The sequence below is a fragment of the Lissotriton helveticus genome, chromosome 3_1 (assembly GCF_964261635.1).
Source record: "Lissotriton helveticus chromosome 3_1, aLisHel1.1, whole genome shotgun sequence".
NCBI lineage: Eukaryota > Metazoa > Chordata > Amphibia > Caudata > Salamandridae > Lissotriton > Lissotriton helveticus.
The window spans coordinates 469,430,174-469,451,701 of NC_136061.1; the positions used below are offsets into that span (position 1 = coordinate 469,430,174).

Sequence of the window (21,528 nt, forward strand, 5' to 3'; positions counted from 1 at the left end):
TCCTGCAGCAGGGATGATGTTCCAAGATTGATGCCTGATGCCACAAGGAAATGAAGTCTTGGAATGCAAATAGAGACCTATCATTGCAAAGTGCTTTGGCCACAGATTGGTTTGCTGACCGCTGCGCCACTCAAGACACATGTGGTGGTGTAAGCGTTATTTGCCAAGACAGTGTGCTGCCTCAGACACAGAACGGTCAAAGGTTTGTTTTGCTTGCCACAGCAGGGGCCTCCTTGGGCTTCCAGATATTTCCTAATTCAGCTAATGCCCACATATCTGCATGGAAGTGCTGTAGCTCAGCAAGGTGGAAAGGAACTCTTTGCAAGATTGACCATTATGAGGGCAACCGAGTCTTACCACTTACATTTCAATTTTAAAATCCAAAAGACTGCTAGAGTATTGATTTGTTAGCTTTGCTAAGTTTTGAGTTTCAGAATAACATCTCGTCCCTAAGTAAGCCTTGAAGTAATTTCCTTCTGCATTTCTTATGGACACCATTACCTGAGAAATCATTGGAGTGCTCTGCCTCACTACTCTGAGGTGCACTTGGTGCTCATGTTTGGTCCAATATTAAGATGGGGCCATAACCTTGGCTCTAGGTCAGCTCAAAGACTCATATTTACACCCTATCAATAGCATTCACATCTCTCAGAGATTAGCAGTCTCGCATCACATAGAACCTTTTAACACATTCACCGACTAGCAGTGACTAACTACTAAATGCATTCTTGCATCCTGAAAAAACAAGAGGCCTGGATGACAACATAAAATGATGTTTTCGTTTTTATTGTCTAGCTGTTTTATATATGGGTTTGGAAGGGAGAGATGTTGAATGTAGGATTCAGTCAATAGGTGGATGAAGACTGCTCCATTTTTCTAGCTTAAAATGACAGCGAGAACATTTATTATGTTGCACTCCTTAGATAGTTAGCGAAACGCCAGAGTCTGTCTGTATGTTTCTACACATTCCAAGCTACTGCAGCTTTTTTTTAGTTAAAACGGACTGGTATTGACATTTTTCTAATATCGTTTGCAACACATATCTAACATGTTTTTGACGTGTTTAATTTTGCTCTAGAGGTTTTATTTTTCATGTTTGCAAACAAGATTGCTTTTTCATATGAAAGAGGTATGCACTAAGGTTTTTTTTAAGTTTGAGTTTATTGAAAAACCAGAGGAAAAAGCATAACAGTAGAATAAGCAAAATAAATCTTAGTTAACACAAGCTTATATAAAGGGATAGAAAATGCAACGGTTACAGTATATATACTATTAGTAAAAGGGGGAAAAATATAATATGTCATTGCAAAGATTAAGGAAAAATGAACTATGAAAGTAAAACCCTGTAAGCATATTAAATACTTAATAAATAAGAATTGCAATATAATTACGCAAATGTAAAACTATAATATTACGATATTTTGAAAGAAAATGTGCTTTTGGCATCATCTGACAAGTTTCCTCTTTGATAAATTGTTAAACATGCATTCTTGCGAATACAGGTTTGCTATATTTAACTCTAAAAACTTGCTTAAGAAATCATGGAAGACCGTTTGGAGATTTGAAGTACAATGCTTATTGTCTTGGCCATTCACTTTAGAAAATGTCAGTGCTAGAAATGGTATTTCTGGTTGGTTAGGGCAAGCGCCTAAGAAACCACCACTCTAGTCCGGGCAAGGGAAATACACACTGAAGATAAGCCTTTCTCACCACCTGGTAGCTTGGCACGAGGAGTCAGGCTTATCTCAGAGGCAATGTGTAAAGTGTTTGTGCACCACACTCACACAGCAGCAACACACTAGGCACACCACAAAAGAAACTCCACACAAGGTTATACAAAATAGCCTTTGTATTATCCATAAAACATACCAGAGCACAATCACATATATACACTATGCCATCTGGCACTTAGGTATCTCTTTACAGGGGATTGCATAAATCATTAGGCCAATCGGGCTTCTGTTATAACAATATATTACGCTGACCAGAACTTACTGGTAAGAATACACTTAGCACCACACATTAGGACACTTAGCATAAATACCTTAGGCATACATCCTATTCATCAGTGTACCCTAGCAAGAAGCAGTAGGTGTAATCATCATAGCTAAACCCAGGAGAGCCTTGCACATTCTGCACTTCAGGCATCTCATCATCAGGGAACATCATTACTGCCCACAACACTGGTGAATTGCCTACATCGTACACATTAGGGTGCACATAATGTACTATCAACCTTACGGTACCTCTCTCTGCAGAGCACCATGGCCAATACTGATAAGCTGCCTACGGTCCCATGACCCCATCACTGTGCAATCTCCCGAGCTACTGCTCAATACCCTGGAAGGCTTCTGGGCCTTCTGCCCGCCGTTGAACAGGAATGCGCTAGTCCCAAGGGCCTCCGCCGAGGTTTCACCCTGAGTGGTCCTCGACAACTATACCCTCACTATTTAGTAGAGCTGCACAAGGTCAAAACTGTGGAGAGTTTCACCACTGCAGCCTAGGTTGAGAGAAATACCTGGCCGCTCCTCCTCGGATTGTTGAAGGCAATCTCAAGCAAAGTCTCCTCGGGCCAGTGAGGCTCTTCTTTTGCCCCCTAAAGCCTCAGTCACCAGGCGGGGCTCTCACCATTCCCAAGGGAGAACCTGACCATAACCAGGCACCAACTGCTTAACTTCCGGTTTCCTGTGACTCTGCTTCCTAGATTAAAAACCCCGCCCACCTCCAGGCTCGGCCTGGAGCACATTACTGTTGCCTGCCTTCTGGCTCCACTCTGTGTTGTCCACCGTGCCGCCACATCTCATTGGGGGCACAACAAGCTGGTGATTCTTCCAGCCGCACAGCCGGCGGCACAAAGGCAGCCAAAGCGGGAGTGCTGCCTGCACTCAGGAGCACTCCACTGTTAAATACGCACTGTGGGGGGATATTGTCCCTGCTACTACAGGGGAATAAACAGTGGCAGTCCTCACCCTTGAAGACAGCAATATAGCGCTCATATCTCAGATCGTCGACAAGGTAGGAGACGCACTCCATGCGCTGCTCAATTTATCGGCAAGGAAACAAACACATAGCTGTGAAGAAACAACTAGGAGCAGTCCACAGCGCGCACTTCGCACTGAGCTCCTTTAGATGGGGCATTAAGTTATAGGAAAACAGGTAGCAGGCCAGCACACAAGGTCCTGGAGCATCGATGCAGCACCTTCAGCAGATCAGCACCCAAAACAAAGTCCCCGTTGCGGCTTCTAGTTCAAATCCAGTCCAGCATTTAGCCCGTCTAGCCACTAAAGACGCCAGTAGGGAGCAAGCTGCACTCCTCTACCAGAAGTGCTCAGGCAGGCCAGAACACCAGTTTTCCCTGGAGAGAATAGGGGCTCCTCCAGCGGCCAAGCAGGGCAGCAGTTCAGTCCCACGGTGGTGGTTGTTTCCCCTGGCAGTCCGGCAGCCTGCCGGTCTCTAGTAAACACCAAGTAGTTCACTTTACATGGGGTCACAAGCCCAATAGTTATACTACATTTGTATTTATTCTTCCCCATGGCACAGGGCTCTCTGCCCGGTCCAAACCAGTTCTGGGGGGCACTTACACATTTCTTTTCAAATGCACACCAACCCTTTTGTTAGTGTAGGCACTGGCCCCAGACACACCACAGGGGGGCGGAGCAAGCATTGTACAAGGAAGGCACAGACCTATTCAAGGTCATGGGCTACTCCTCCCACTACTCCCAATGCAGATCAGGCCAATTCAGCCTAGAGCAGACTTGCCAACCCCCTCTGGAGCCACTGCACCTCCCTGCCATTGTCACTCCAGAACCAGACATGCAATACACATCATGCAGGCACAAAGACACATAGCACACAGAAATGCCCCCTTCTAAAAGTGGCATTTCTAAAATAGGGATAATAAATCTATGAACACCATTACGCAGCATTTATTATCACTATTCCAAGCATACCAAACTTGATCACGCTATTCCTCCCACATCAGGAGTTAACACTGAAACACTTATCAGGAAATCCCCAAAGCATTCCTCTGAAAGGGCAGCCTCACAGTAGTGAGAAACCAAAATGGCTGTTTGTCACTACCAGGACATACCACGCAGTTAAGGCACATGTCCTAACTTTTACCTAAAGAGCACTCTGCCCATAGGGCTAGCTACAGCCTACCTCAGGAGTGACTGATGTGTTGTAAAAGGGGAGTAACAGTCATGGCACCCACTTATTGTGCAAGAGAAAATAGTGTACTGCAGCTTGCGTATCACTTTGGGGAGTTTGGTTATGTTTCATGGGATCTTGGAGTTTTGTCACTGGGATCATCGGGGAGGTAATTGGGCGGGGACACCAGGTCGCGTCATTGGCTCACAGGTGGGGATGACTTTTTTTAATTCAGTTGGTTGCACGAGGCAAGGCAAAACGCATGTATTATTACGCGTGAGCATGGAATCGGTGAAAAGACATCAGGTATGCACGGGGATACAAACTTATGGTTCACGGGAAGCAGGGAGGAAACGGTAAAACAGTATTATAGGATAACTGCAAAAATGGGCTGAAAGCGATGCAATTGGGGGTAAGTTTGTGATGTTTTCGATATGTTAAACCGGACTAGCGAAAATGAACGTAACAGAATGATTTATACATTTTTAGGAAATATTTACTTTTTTGTTTAACAATTCAGGGACGAGCAGTTGGGTTATTATTTGCTACGTTCATGTTACAATGCCTTGGGTCTCAAGTAATGTGGTTGATATGCACTTTTTCTATTATAGATACCCCTGATGAAGGGTAAATGAACCAAAATGCATTGGGTAATGTGATTGGGAAAATTTGGAGGATTCGGAATTTCCAAAAATCTATGAATAGGCCCGGATGGGCAATTCTGGAATAATTAAAATGCAGAAGGGTAATGAATTCCGTATCTTTGACGTGATGGATTAACTTAGATAAGAAAATGAATAAATATGGTTAAGCTTTGGAATTACTATGGTGAAGGTGTATTAATTTGAATACCGATGTTCATAAGGCTGTGCAACTCATATGTGATCCGCAAGCTGCGGTACACTATTTTCTCTTGAACATGTGAAATTGCGTCGGAACGGAGCAAAACACGAGTGCTGCACGCTAAACTTGGCAAAAAATCAAACTATGGAACTTAATGTTAAAATATGGGTGTGCTTCGGATCATTGTCTAGTAGAAAAACCCCACTTATTGTGCCACATCACCATGACAGTAAACTGCACGCACAAGCCCTACAATGGCAGAGGCCTGATACAGGTTTGAACTGCTACTTTGGTGGGTGGCGCAAGCCGCGCTGCAAGCCCACCAGTAGCATTTAATTTACTGGCTCTGGGTATCTGAGATACCTCTACAAGGGACTGATAGCTAAATAAACACACCAAACAGGTGTAGGCCAATCTTACCATGTTGTACTATAGAGATCACATGCACTTTACACTGGACAGCAGTGATAAAGTGCCTAGAGTCCTAAAACCAACAACACATGTCAGAAAAAGACTGCTTAAAGGGCCAAGTCCAACAGTCAGGGTATAGGATTACAGAAGCTGTTGCCTGATCAAGCCAAAGGAAACTACATAAGCACAAATCAAGATCGATATGAGCACTTCCATTGCCTTTAGCAGAGCTATTGTTCTTTGTTCAGGTTTGCACTGACCTCCTAAGACCTTCAGTGGCAGAGTGGTTTTGACATAACAGACCATCTCAAGGGGAGCAAGCAGGCAGAGCCCTCATATTTTCAGTTTTTATTCCCCTGTCAGAGCTTGTTATACAACGGAAAGCGTGGCCTGCTCCTTCTAAATTTAGTTAACAAAGCAACACCACTGGTTGGCACAAATACTGTGTTTTCCCTTTCTCTGGGGTATACGTCTTTTTAATTACAAACGACTTCACGGATCAAAAAACGTAAAGTCGCTCCAGTAAGGTTTTATATTAGCCCTACCAGAGCCTTATGCATGCTTGCACGTAAGGGGAACCTGTTTCCTTAGACTGTGCCACTTGAAGCACACGTTTGTCTCTGGCATGATATGGATGATGTTGACACCTGGTCTTCTGCTCTTGAATTTTGTGATCACCTCTGTTTGGGAATTATGAGCCCTGTGTTTCACATTCACTTGGAATTGGCATCATCCTCTGTAAAATGGCTTCCCCATTGGGGGTTTGCCTGCACCACTATGTTCACACCTCAGAACAGAGGGCCATTCCGTCCTGCTCACTCCACAGAGGCGGTAATTCTGTCAGTATTAGATTATCTAAGGGGATAAGGCAGACAGAGGTCTCCCCCAGGCCCTGGTGCTCCTGGATCTCTCAGCTGCCTTTGACAAGGTCGATCATAATATTCTGATCCACCGTTTCAGAGATGCGGAGGTTGAAGGCCCTGCCTTAGAATGGATAACATAATTCCTTGCAACCCGATCCCAATCAGTTCAGCTGGGCAGCTTTACAGCCCCCATGATTAAGACCACATGCAGAGTCCTGCAGGGCTCATCGCTTTCACCTCACTTATTCAATCTCTACCTTCTTTCTTTCCCTAGTCCACGCATTGAAAGAAAGGAACATTCAAACCTTCAATTACGCGGACGACTTCCAGCTGACATTTCAGATCAGTGACTCCCCGACTTCCATTCACGAATTTCAATCGACAATGCTATTCATCCGGGACTGGATGAATAGTAATCAATTAAAATTAAGCCCAGATAAAACAGAGCTAATTCTGACGGGTGGGCTACGTAACCCCTGGAGCCCTCTGTTCTGGCCCCAGGAATTAGGACACCCCCCGACTCCGTCCAATCACGCCAAATCTCTGGGAGTGCTAGTCAACAGTGACCTAACCATGACATCCCATGTCGGGTCTGTCATTTCATCCTGTTTTTTTCAACTAAGAAAAATAAAGAAATTCAGCAGGTACCTCACCCATGAAACTAAACTTCTGGCAGTCATCTCTATGGTGATCTCTCACATTGACTACGCCAACTACCTATACTTTGGCATCCCAGCTTACCTCACTCATCGCCTGCAACTGGTACAGAACCAGGCTGCCAGACTGGTCTTACAGGTAAACAAACGTCAACATATCCGTCTCCTCCTGGAAACACTTCACTGGCTCCCCATATCTCAGAGATGTGCCTTCAAATTGGGGTGCATCATCTTCAAATCCTTAAACGTCAAAAGCCCGAAATTCATTAACAGCCTGATCAAAAGACACAACCTAATCCGTAACTTAAGATCCGCTCACCTTCATCTCCTGATGACGCCTCCCGTCAAACAAAAATGATTTGGAGGATCGAGATTCGCTACATTGGCCCCAAGATACTGGAACTCAATGCCGCTAGAGATTAGGTCCTGTACTGAACTCATGACATTCCGTACACTTCAAAAGACATGGCTCTTCCGACAGGCTTATGAGTAACTTCAACTAATACATATCACCGGCACCCTTTCCCAGCAGCGCCAAGAACCCAACCCGGTGCACGAGCGCTTTATAAATCAATTATAACATAACATAACAATGACGTTCATATTGAATCAAAAGTACCTTAATTTGGCGGCCTCTTTCCCATTTCTACTTTGTTTCCACAGATACAAGACTTTGCAAATACCTACAGTGAATCATGTATAAGTGGCCTGAGTGTTACTGATTCATAGAACATTCACACGCTACCAATATTCACACACGTCATGCACATGATGAATATGCATACAGAGTAAATGGAACTGTAAATACAACAACGTAAATATTATAATCGGTAATGGGAATGTACTGTAAATCAATTTTAATGCAAATGAGATGTAAAAACATGTTGCTTGCTAAAATCAGCTTACATATTGCGATTTGTCCAATACAGGAGCTACCATAATATTTCTCAGGTCACCAAGTAGCAGAGAATCCATCTCTTTCATCCCAATGTGGGTGTGGACCACCTTGTCGTTTATAAAGATGCTACCAGCCCTTAGCATGAAGGAGACGAAGAGGTGCATGTGTATGTAATTCCTGGTACAATGCAGTCTCCTGTGAAAGTACAAAAATCAACACAGTGTTATACATGGAGTAATAAGATACACTTTCTTGCACAGAAATATGGAAAATATAACACATTGATTGCGAATATACTAGAATATACTAAACTCTCAACTCAATATGCATTTTTGGTACAATATTTTAAAGTACTGAGGATCTTAATTACTGCAGTTATACACTTCTGCTCGTGTGACGAAACGTGATGCCACACAGCGTAAATGTATTAACCATTGGAAAGGCTCATGGGTGTAGAGCTAAATTGTGTTACGTGGTAAAGTAGCCAATCAACCTTTTGTAAATAGCAGTGTTTGGGTGAGATATACATTCAATATACTGTTCTTCAAGATAACATAGGGGCATAATGCAAGTAAAATAGGTGCATATTTTCAATTTCATACTATAATTCTTCACTTTTCGTTTAGGTCACTTATTTAATGAAAAGTAATTACATTTGACAGTGACATTTAAAATAAACATTTAGGACCATATGTACGACTATTAAGTTTAGGGAGTCGCAAATTGAGCAAAATTGCGACTAGCAATTTGAGACTCGCTTAACTTAATGTACAGCAGTGTCTCAGACACTGTTTGCGATTCCCAATGGGTCGCAAGTTGCATATCTCTTGAATATTAATGAGGCCGTCACAATTTGCAACCCCTATGGGAATAGTTCGCACTCATGGACCACCATATCTGTGACTGCTTTTTAAATAAAGCAGTTTTTTAAAATGCAGCCCTTTTTCCTTGAAGGAAAATGGGATGCATTTAAAAAAGAAATATTAACCTTTGCAGTTTCATTTTTTAAGGGTAGGCAGTGATCCCTGCAACCACTGCCTGTTCTTAGAAAATATTTGCACACCCATTCACAAAGGGGGAGGGGCCCCCTGGGGACCCCTTCCCGTTAATGAGTGGCTCACCACCCTTCTGAGAAGGGTGGTAAACTGCGAGTGTTTTGTGACTGTAATTGCGGTTGCAAAACAATTATACATCGGTTATAGACTCGCTATTAAGAAGGGATGGCCTTGGCACTCTGTTTTCTAATAGCGAGAGGCAAACCATATTTTGTGAGTCGCTAATTTGTCTGCGACTCGCAAAATAGGGTTGGTACATTGGGCATATGTTTTTGCGGTCTCAAAGAGGCCAAATTCCCCGTTGCAAGTGCAAAAACGGTTGTACATCTGCCCCTTAATGCCTTGTACAAATTATGGGGTCGATTAGGATGGCGGTGAATCTGCATCCTCCGAGCCGGTGGAAGCCACCGCCAGCCCAGAGGATGCGGATTCACCGCTGCGGTCCCTGACAACACCACCCGCCAGATTAGGATGGCGGTGGGATCAGCGGCATACAGCAGGTCCGTCCGCTACTGATCCGCGGGGTGTAGACCACTATTTGGTGGCGGTGTCTGCAAGACACCGCCAGCTAAATTAGGAAGCGTGTGGAAACATGCTTTTGCGCGGTGGTTTTTCCGCCGTGGAAAAGCATGTGGACCTTTGCTTCTGGGGGGCACGCAAGGGTGCACATGGTACCCCCCTGCATTTGCATGCACAAAGCGGCAGGCACCGCGCGGTGCCTGCCGCTTTGTGCATGCAAATGCAATGCATGCATTGTTAACATTGTGGCGGGTGCTGCTTGAAGCAGCGCCCGCCACAATGTTAATGATACAGGATATGACCGCCAGGGTGGCGGTCAGATCCTAATTGGCATGGAGGGAACGCCGCTGCCCGTGCGGACGGTCCCTCCACCTCAGGGGTGTCGGACGGACGCAAGTCCTTCTGCCATCCTAATCGACCACCTAGTTTGAGGTCACTAAGCCTATGATTCCCAAAATCTCACATTATGTGACTGCATAACACCTTTTTGAGATGTATGCAAGTTGTTTTATTCGTCAAGAACTTCTTACCAATTCATTAAACTACATATGCAATCTATTACAAAATGAGAGCAGCTTTAGGATTGGCCTGAGCACCGATGATTTGTGCTCCCAGGTAGACTGGGAGCCTGTACTTTGCAGTCCCCAACTCAGCAATGCAGCTAAGGTGGAGACAGCTAAAGTGTCAGTGACGATTTGGCCGGCCTGTGACTGCTAGCCAAACAGTCATGTATACTGATAGCAATGCGCACCACTCTCCCTGTGGTACCCATCATCCCCCTAACCCCAGCCCCAAGACTCACCGGGAAACAAAATAAAACATTAATAAACCCAGGTTTATTATTGTTTTCTTTTTCTTTTCTTTTCTTTTTTGATGCTCCTAGCAGGGGGGTGGCAACACTCCTGGGCCACAGCAAAGGAGCGGCTGCTGCTCTAGCCCTGCATTTGCAACCATGCAAGGGGGGTCGGAAATTGCGACCTGCCTAATGAATATTCATTTGAGAGGCCATTTTGCAACCTAGTGCAAATGGAAAATGTTTGATGTGACCTACTAGTACAGAAGTTGCATCACAAATTGCATTTACATTCCCAAACTATTCAGTGTGCAAATTGTACATCCCTGGCTTAAGATTGTGGATATTACTTCAGGCCTCAAGACAATCAGAAAGCACATTCTCCCTGAATTAGTTTAATTTTACCTATTTTTAACTAATTCTGTACTGAGACCCACTCTGGTGCAAATGACCTATATGAAATGAGGGTTGCCCCTTTATTACGATAGCTTGATTTTGTTTCTGAATGCTGCTTAGGTCTCAATCATAAAAAAACGAAATAAATTGCAAATAAATTGCATATACACCTTGTGTATAAAGTTATAGCTATAACATGGTGAACAAGACTTTATAGAAATCAAAGTACATTTTTTAATTAGAATTGTGGTTTTTTAGAAGACTTGTATAAAAATGGTTATTACAAAGGTTGAGAAAGTTAAGGATTGACTCATTGTTGAAACTTTACAAATGGCAAAACAGAACTTCCGTTAATGATTCAAACTTCCTTAACTCGGATTGTGCAGGTCCTTTTCCACTTCCTTACTTTCATCCTCTCTAAAATCCAGTTTTTAATAAAGGTCTGAATTACTTTGGAACCCATTATGCCAACTATCAACACTTAACAAGCAATACAAGATATGTTAGGTTCTACTCATAAAGGCTGGATACAGGGTTACATTTATTGTTTATTGTTTAAAAAAAGTAGTTGAATATTCCACAGAAAGTTTGCTTCTCACAAACTGAGCTGCTAACAGTAACACCTTACTATAGTGTTACATCGAAATTGACAAAATCTAAAATATATTTTCAATGAATATTTCAAATTTTAAAACAACTTACAATATCCTGCTGTAACTAACACTTCAAATCACTCTGAAATGGTTAATCAACTTGAATAACAAATTTGTGTTTTTAAAGGAAAAACATATTAGTCTATTGTATGATAGTCAACATAGGTATTTGTTTGAATTGCATCTTCCATGAAGCTCCTTGGCAATTTTGGGCCAATTATGATGCAGCATGTGTAGACTCCGGCCTAGTCGCAGTCTTTACGGCTGCATAGTAATGGGCCACTCCGTTTTCTTTCCAACTGCCTCATTACGATGGAGACGGTCAGAAAGGAAACCAACCAGTAATTCTGGCTGGCTTCGGAGAATCCATACGCCAGTCGGAAGATGAGTAGTAATCTTAAGGGCAGGCCTTCATTCCCTTGAGTTTACGATGATGGTTTCCAACATAGTTTCTATGCCGCTCTGTCTGACATGAAAACAATGTTGGAAAGAGTGTTTGGGGGCCACTAGTGGGGCCCCCTTTGGTGCACGGCTTCTAGTTGGCCTTGACCCTTGCACTTTGTGGCTGGCATCAGGTTGAAGGGATGAACTGCACCTCTCAGTACACTAAGGGAGCATGCATTACGGCCAGTTTACAGCCATACTGCATGCTCCCACAGTGAAATATGGGAATACGATTGGGCAGTTGGAACCGGCGTCTGGGTTTCAGTCGGTCCCAAGACCAAGTCAGTGTCGGGCAGAAGTGGTTCCACCTGACATTGTAATGACCCCTTATATGGTAATATAAGGAATAATATAAAATAAGGAAGAGACATAATTTACAAATACCTTCACACTTTTTTACATGCAGAAAGGTGTCAGCTGATGCAATTGAAATAGCAGAGAGTTAGTGGGGACTAAGTCCAAAGAAGGCTCAGCCAACATCACACCATCCTGTTTCAATGGTACTTTGAGCAAAACAAATGGGCTGTAATGAGATGAAGGCCTTGAATAGGAGATAGACATAGTGAGGTATGAAGATAACAGGTGGCTGGGTTTAATGATTTAGGATAATTTGTCCAAAACACATTTATGATTTAATCTTGAGAGGATGGAGAATAACTAAGTAGACCTGTTTTTTCTATGGGGAAAATGGTTAGGGAAGGGGGGGATGTAGCCTGGCAGTAGGGACCTTAACACGATAGCCCTTCACCTTAGGGAACTGGTACAGCAAGACAATGCTACTTTGAAGCAGGACTGTGTCTCTCTGTGGCTTTTAGCTTCACTAAATTCCTATTATGGCCTAAGAGCAGGCCTCTAGTAGGCTAAATGGTGCCATACATTTGTCGTTATGGCATATGGATGTCAAAATCACTGCATATTTCCATTTGTTTAACTATGAAAAATACTTCTCTCTTCTAAGCGGAGAAAATACGTCTATTGTCTTCTACTCGATTAATTTGCTACACTGTTGTCAGTTCCGGTGTGGGTCTGCAAATGCTTTTATATAGATTTAATGAATTTCTGTGTGACTTAGGCCTAAAGGCCAATACAGCCAAATATTGTGTTATTGTGGTCAGGAACACCTCCTCCCCTTTAAAGTTTTAGTTGTATTAAAAATGACAAACTGCTCAGACCTATGCCTGTCTATGCGTTCCTATCGACCATAGAAGCACATGGCAGTACCTTCCTGAGACTTTGATCAAAACTTGGAAGCACTGTTTAGGTTTGTGAGGCAAGTGGGATCTAGACCAATTGATTCATTAATTAATATCTATAAGGCAAACTCTTGTTCTCTTGTTTTTGTATGGGGCCGGAGTGTGGGGTTTCTGCAACTCTTCACGCTTGCAGGCAGTAGAAAGCTCTTTTCCTAGACGACTGCTGGCAGTTCCTGCTAATCTGCTAATTAGAATATGCCACATGGAATTAGGTGTGACCCCTTTAATTCACCGTATACAAATTGCCCCAATTATGTTGTGCCAATTAATATGGACAAAAGACAAGCCTGTACTTAATCGTGAAATAATACTGGGTTGTATTAGTTTCAATCATGTGCAGAAACTGCAGTGGCCCAGTTATATTAAGAAGCAGCTTGAATTAGTAAGGAGAGTGAATTGTTTTTGTAAACCGCAATTCATCCAAAAAATCCGGAAATCTTAGCTGAAGTAGGATTTTCTACCTATGTTAATGGAGAATAGGGAGCAAAATGTGCAGAGGTGATCACGTCTGTTTCTTTAGGTTTCACAATGCTCAATTTTCTTAATTTGTATGGATTTTAATGTTATTTACTGCAATTTGCTGATCAGATTTGAATTTTATTTTCCATTGGCAATTTTAGGTGGTTTTAATGGAATTCATATATCATATCTAGTTCCTAACTCCCCTGGATTCTATTGATATTTAATGATCTAATTTGAATTTTTGCTAAAACATAACAGTCATTTGATGTGGTTCCAATGAAACCCATCAAGGTCTTTACATTGTCACATTCTTCTTTTTTAAATTATATTGTGATTTATTTTAGATATATACCATATTTTACTTATCCTTCGTTAGCTGTTTATTCAGTTTAATGTATTAGATGTGTATTTATATTTAATGTTTGAGATCCATGACTTGAGACTGCTTGGTGGAATATTTTTTGCTTTTAATGTATTAGACATGCATTCATATTTAATGTTTGCGATCCATGACCCGAGGCTGTTTCGTGGAATAGTTTTTTGCTTAATCAGCATGTTAATAATGAATTCCTATATCATCTATTAATATGTGAATTTAATGACTTCTTTTATGGTTGTGAAAAACCGAATAAAGAATGTTTGACTGAATGACTGACTTCTCTCTTTTAAATGGAGAGCATAAGGCTATTGCCTTTTACTCGAATCTGCTTCACCGTTGCCAGTTTCTAACAATGGAATTATTCATACAGCATAATTATGTAAAATGTCAGAATGTTGTGATGAGCCTTAATCCACGTGATGCAAAATTATGACCTAGAGTAGAGGAAGTGTGATGTTATAGCTGGAATTTGGAGGGCAAATTAATGTACATGTATGTGCTGGGTCTCTAGGTGTGCTTTGTGTGAGATGAGATAAGATATTAGTGGCAAACTCTTTTACAACAAATATGACGGTCAAACTCAGAAAGTAGACTCAATTATTATAAACCATGCAACCATTGGTCAAAATCAACATTTCCAATAACAATGCATTGTTCTACTTGAACTTGTAGCCTACATCAATATCGACCACATTTCCAGTGACAGCCAACATAGGTTTTGCCTTTATGACTTATACAGGGTTTAAGTGTGGAGATGATAAACTCCTGACGTGAGCTGAAATAATTTAAATTAGTGGAAGTGGCTCAAATAGGCTGAGGCTAGAAAGGTTTTAGGATCGATATTCTGCAGGAGGGAAGATAAACTAAAACTGGTTTGTTCAAAACACATATGTACGATTTTGGTGCAGGGGTTACAACGCTGCTCTACATCTCCACTTTGCCTCACTTGAATTATAACACAGAGTAATATTTACGACCTGTTTTTGGCACTAGTAAATGTTATGTTTGAAAACTCAAATCGGGACATCTGAGGCATGAAGTGCATGTGTTGTTGCCGGATTTCACATTGTCACATGTTCCCATTCCATGTAGGGGAATATGGCACATTACAACACAATGTAATATATCGTGTGCCATTACAATGGGGTCATTACAATGACAGCGTTGTTAGTATGTGATGTATTACATCGCAAGTCTTTACAATGACTTCCAGTAGTGGCGCGCGCTGGACCTAGGAATAGTGTTATAAACCATTCCTACTCGAGTTTGTGCAAACGTAGGGAAGGTGTTGGAAATCATTTCCAATACCTGAGCGCCCTCTACTGGAAGTCGTTGTAATGACTTGCGATGTCATTACATCGCGTACTAACAAAGCAGTCGTTGTAACAACCGCTCTGTAATAGCACGTGATGTAATGACAGCTTTGTAAACGCTGTTTCCCATCTAGGGGTATCCACAACAGCTTATGATGTAATACAACAGCTTGACATTGCACAATCAATCAAGTCACCTATGCTATAGAGAGTCTATGGCACAATTATGTTGCTGCTACAAGATATAGCTGAAATCCAACTAGAGGAAACACCTGAGAGCTTGTATGATGAGTGTTAGACTTGGCACCATTGTCGCTTGTCTCCCTCCCATTTTTTTGCTGTTGCCTCATCTGTTTATGCTGGTCTAGACTCTTTGGGCACTTTGCCACTGCTGTTCAATGCCAAAGTGCAAATGCCCCCTTTAGTAAATTGTTGTATGGATTAGTGATTCCATGATTGGTTATTTAATTTACTTGTCAGTCCCTAGTACAGTGCACCATGTGTGCCCAGGGCCTGTAAATCAAATGCTGCTGGTGGGCTTGCAGCACTGATTGTGCCACCCACAGAAGCAGCACTAGAAACAGGGCTAGGACCCTGGGGCCACAAAGGAGAGATGTTTATGGAGGGTGAGAAGATAGGGCAAATGGTCCAAAGAAGAAGCTGCCAGAGAGATGTGGAGAACTTCTCCAGCTGGGAGGGGTTTCGAGTAGATGGGAAAACTCAAGGGCATTACTGCCACATTGATACCTGTGGCAGCAGTACCATGACACAGTTTGTGGGAAATTAAGGGACCAAACAATCATACTGATTTAGGCCATAGAGGACCTTCATGCAATTGAGCAGCAGGTGCCCCAGCAGGAAGTCATAAAGGTGAGAGACTCAGTGCTCCCATGAACTAGTGACCTTCACCCCTTTTGGAAATGCATCCACATTAGCCAGACCTGTAGTTTCAAAATGCAGAATAAGACGCTTAACCTTTCCCCCATTGGAGATTTTATTCCTCCATTCCCATGAGCATGATGCATGGCACGAAGTATGGGACATGGAGGTGCTGATGTTTCAGACGTGGGGTCAGCCTGAGTGAGTCACTGCAACACTAAAAGGGAACACAACGGCAATGTACAGACTGCAATCTGCATTGTGGGTGGTGTACTGACAGAGCTAAGTCTTGAAACGTGGGAGGCAAATGGACGGGGACTATTTTATGTGGTGAGAGAGACAGCACTGCCGGGAAACCTGAAACAACCATGATATCAGCGACAAGGCACAGTGCAAGAACAGATGTAGTGCTGAGCTAAAGGACACCACCAATGTCAACACCACCTGGAGAGACAGCTGGGATGATGGCGGATAAAGTGAACTTGATATTGGATAGATTACAAGCCACCGAGGAGTCAAATAAATACAAGACTCAGTAGCTACTGACGGGACCCTTATAAGAGAGGATCAAAGAAAGTTATTGGACAGAATAATGGGGGAAGAGGCACTGATTGAACATGTACAGCTGGTAAAAGAAGGCCTTAAATATAGTGGCAGAGTGCATAGTATTCCTATAATACAGAGCAGAAGATGTTCAGAGACACATGAGGAGAAATATTTTATACATTATAAGCCTGCCTGAAAAGATAGAGGCACAGCACAAGGAGCTATACCTGGAGAAATGGGTGATGACCAATGTGGTGGACCAGGGTCTAACTGTTTTTTTCTGTGGAGCAGGCATATAGGGTACTCACCAGGTAAACTGAGCTGAGGGCCCTATGAAGGCTGGCTTTTAACTGACTTATAAACTACCGGGACAGAGAAACGATTGTTCACATGGGGAGAGGCCATCGTCCACATAGATTAGTTGGTGTCCACTTAGTGGCGGCCCCTCCATTATGGCTGAGGAGCGTCGAGCTCCGGCTGAAGGCCAGCAGCGGCAAGGACATAAATAAAATTATAAGAAAACATTTTTATTATAATTGTATTTTGTGTCCTGAAGTCTGCCTGCCAGCCGAGCCACAAAAGGGGTGGGGACTACCACAGTGACACTGCAGCAGGTACCAGGGAGGAGGGGGGAGTGGTGGATACTGTTAGGTGTGCAAGATTTTTGGCCGGCACCAGAGGGCCGGCCAAACAGTTATGGGCACTCACCCTTTCTCCACTCAGCTGTGTTGTACAGCAGGGTGGAAAAACACACACAGGCTTCCAGTCAATGTCAAAGCGCCGAGGCGATCAGACCAATCCCAGCATTCCCAACATGTGAGCGGCGCTGTGATAGGGAGCTGGGAGCAGGGGTTATTTTAGGAGTGTGTGCCTCTTTTCCTGACTAGAAGCAAGGGTCTCTATTTGGACAAAGTTTCAAACCATTGCCAACTAGAGACTCCCATTTCTAACAATGAGCTTATGGGATGCTGGTGAGAAATGGTAACAGACAGCATCTGAAGGTGGCATAGCTGACTTACAGGGTGCATTGATATAGAAACCTTGAACTAAGAAAGATCCAAAGGATCCGAGGCACAGAGGACAGTATGACTGCTGTGAAAACCTGGTGATGGAGTGCCTGGTTATCAGTGCAGAGGGGGCTTCCTGAACCTCCCATGCCCTCTGCTCACTTATTGAGAATTATACTCAAGCTATCAGTACTAGAAACAGGGCTAGGACCCTGGGAGAGTGCATTGATATAGAAACCTTGAACTAAGAAAGATCTGAAGGATCCGAGGCACAGAGGACAGTATGACTGTCTGGGAACATGCACAGTGTGCAGCAGTTTCTTGAAGGAGGCGAGGATCAGGAGGACGGCGGCAGCCGTTAGAGCAGGTAAGTGCTTTATTATTTATTTTTTTATTCTGTCTTATTTTGTGTTCCCCTCCCCTCACCCACCACTTTGCAGTACCAGGGGCCGCTAACGTGTCCACCTGACCTAAAAGCTCCACTGACTTCAAAAACCATTGTAAGAAATCTCTGCTTTCTTCTAGAAAGTGCCCTTACTTTTAATATTGGGGTGAATAAAGTAATCCCTGCATGTTTCTCTTTTTTAAAAACACTTAGGAGTATGTCCCTTCAAATACTGTTGAAATGCCACTATTATGTGTGTCAAGCAATGATAATTTTCAGACTTGATTTTTGTAACAGTTTCTTTACTGGTTCTCCTATAAAGAGTGTTGCCAAATTAGAGATGACTCAGAATGTTGAAATTAGCATGATCTTTGGTTTGCGTAGTTAGGCTCCTGTCACTCCTTGTGTGTGTCAACTGGCTGGCTGCAAAGAGAATTGTGTTTAAAACGTCATCCCTTATTCGCTCGCACCATAGCTAAAACTGATCCAAGACGTCACCCCAAAAAATGTCAGCAATATATTCCGAACAGGCTTCTCTTCTCAGCGCCTCCATATTCTTCAGTGATTCCACCTTACAAGAGAAAGATCCACTGGATGAGCCTTTTGTCTGTTGGCAACAATATAATACCTCCCCTCTCTTCCTTAGGGAAGCGGCTAACAATATTTATTTTAGGAAATCTTTCTAAACCCTGCTCTTTGGACAATCTCCTGATATTGCTCTCTACGCAACATGTTGTTTTCAACTGTAGCACTAGAACACCCTTCTGGTTGGTGTAATGTCCTGTGGGACACGTTCTAGTGTTCCGCAGGAAGCTGTACTTGCAGCCACACCCTTGAGAGCTAGACACACTACACCCAGACACCCATCCATCACGGGTGTCACGAGTGACGTGACCTCGCTAATAAAAGGGCCTGGGTGCATGTGCTCGTGGCCAGTTATCGTACCGAATTATGCAGTGTCAGTCTCGGTCATTTACCAGCATGTGGGCCTGAGGCCCAACACTACACTGGCGATGAGGAGGGTCTGATCCCGCGTGTCCCCTGGCGACAGGCTGACCATTCTCTCCGCGGGAGCGGTGCTGCCCCCATTCAGGACGCCCCTGATGCCCGCATGATACTGGGGGAGACAATGAGCTCCCAGCGGTTGTACTGGCACCTACACGCTAAGACCTCCACTGCCACAAGAAAAGGGGGTGAAGAGTCAAAGTCAGTGCGGAACCGGAGGTGCCTCAACGCTGCAGACCGTGACTGCGAGAAGGCCATGGGTACCCTGGTAGGAGGAGCAGAGACGGGCCTGATCCCATCCCCGGGGGCACCATCCACACCTAAGGTGTTACCAGAGCGAGACGGCACCACACCAAGGCTGCCGGCACCGACACCCCCGGCCGAGCGCTGCCTGTCAACCCCCTGTAAAGGAGCAGGAAGAAACACAGCACTGCAACGCCTCCTCTGGTCCACGAGGCCAGCAGAGGGACGAGGTATGCTCCACCCCACTGGGAAAGGTGAAGCTGGTCGCCATCCATCCCGGGAATGAGGCGCTACCCGAGCCACAAGGGGGTGTAATGAGCAGCAGTCCCCAAGGGAAGGTGCACTAGACATATGCGCTAGTGGAATACCGCTCGTTCCCTCCTGTGACCCAGAAAAGACCCCTGCTGCGATCACAGAGAGCGATGAGGAGGGAGACGTGCAAGTGCCTGCAGCCCAATGCCAGTACCTATCACACTTCTGCAGCCCGGAAGAGCAACGCGCACCAGAAAAGCTCTTCAATGCCCCACCAGCGGAGGGGAGAGAAGATGCCGAACCCACGTGGTAGGCCATATCAGAGATCCCTGTGTGGACAGCAGGCCAAAGAGAGACTGCTGCAGCAGTGAAGAAGAATGCTCAAAGAGCAGCCCTCGAAACCCCGCAAATGAGAACTGCCAGGACGCCTATGAAGATAGCGGAGTCTCCAGGTAGCTGCCACACTCAAGAGGCAGCAAGGCACCCCAAGCTGCACCAGCGCAAACCGGCATCCTATAGGCATGAGCATGACCTGCCACTTCTGCAAAGTACCGGGAGAGACTGAAAATAAATCGCAAAGAGCTGCAAGAAAGTCAGGGCTACGCATGGACAGCCACCACCAACAAGAGTGGATGACCAGCCAGAGCAGCAACGTCTCAAGGTCACTGTCCCTGCTAACAGCTCAAGAGAAGCTTGTGCAGAGCACACACCACATGTGGCTGCCCTACGCCACTGCCGGAGGAGAGATCGCATCACTCGCCCCTCCTGGTACACAGACCTAATCGCAAGATACGCCGCAGGCACACAAAGCACCAGAAGAAAGCGTCCAGACAAAAGACAAAGCATGCAAAGTCAGAGGCGCGCAGAAGACTGCACCAGGAAACCGGACAGCACGGGCAGGCGCCCGGGACATACAGACATCTCCACAAGGAAGCACTGCTGAATGTAGCACAGAGAGCAACCACATCTCTAGTGCACAAGTGGAACCCCACAGTGGGCCGAAGGCAATACAGTGTCCTCCCTCGCACCACCCCAGGACGGAGTCGGCAGTGACCCACGACAGGCAAGAGAGGATCCACACACGTACATGTCAACCTGCCACAGACACTTAACCTCAGCCAGGTGGAGGCACTTGGCTGCCAAGTCCCTTCTGAAATCCAACTCTCCCAGCAAGTCACCATCCCTGTCATCCCGAGTCACCACATGGTTGGTAACCTTCATCACGCCAGCCATCAGCATCTGCGTCAAACAACACCACTCCCAGAGTAGCGGTGGACTGGAGTCCTGCACTGTCGCCACACCAGCCGACAAAGGAAACCAGATGCCACCTGTGAACCTGGCATACACCTGAACTGCGGCAGCGAGAGCAAATCTCTGCCAAGACTCATCCGCCCTAGAGGGTTGTGAGTGCAACTAAGTAACGGCTCCTCGGTGGCCCTGCAGCTGCCTCCAGTCGGCACACAAGCAGCTCCCAGTGCAGCCCTCCTGCAGTCCCTCAGCAGCCCCGACAACGGGCCTCCCTAGGCGGGAGAGTGAAGAGAGACTTTGCCCCACAGACAGGTCATCGGTTGAAGCCAAAATGTTCCCAGAGACAAATGATCAGACAGCGCCTCCAAGAACTCTCACCTGGGACTCCATCCATATCCACTATAAAGAACTGTTCGAACTCACCACAGACCATCACCGACATCAGCGAGATTGGAGACACGCAAGACATGTCATCATCAGTGAACTGACGTTATGCAGCGGATGTCTCCAAGCCAGCGGTCGTTTCCTGAGCCCTTCAGGTTAAACTATGGGTGCCCGCCGAGAAGGTCCTGCTGCCAGCAGAGTCAGAAGCTCATGTCTTACGTCGTCCTGTCACTTGAGTCAGAAGACCGATGGACCCTGTGGTATTTAGTTAACTGTTTGTTTTGTACCCACAGGTTGGACTAACAGTTTGTTTGTTCGTCAATAAAGTTGGGGAGGAATGTAATGTCCTGTGGGACATGGTCTAGTGTTCCGCAGGAAGCTGTACTTCCAGCCACTCCCTTGAGGGGTGGACACACTACACCTACACACCCATCCATTACGGGTGTCACGAGTGACGTGACCCCGCTAATAAAAGGGCCCGGGTGCAACTGC

At 44.7% G+C, this 21,528-nt stretch overlaps 1 protein-coding gene across 1 annotated transcript in view; it reads right to left on the reverse strand.

The window, feature by feature from the left end:
* The window catches only part of PTH2R (parathyroid hormone 2 receptor), a 1,143,807-nt gene that overhangs the window by 559,012 nt on the left and 563,267 nt on the right, over window positions 1-21,528 (reverse strand). Inside the window, exon 6 of the mRNA XM_078683683.1 lies at window positions 7,829-8,015. Within this exon, the coding sequence (XP_078539809.1) occupies window positions 7,829-8,015 (187 nt within the window). The remainder of the gene's footprint in view (window positions 1-7,828; window positions 8,016-21,528) is intronic.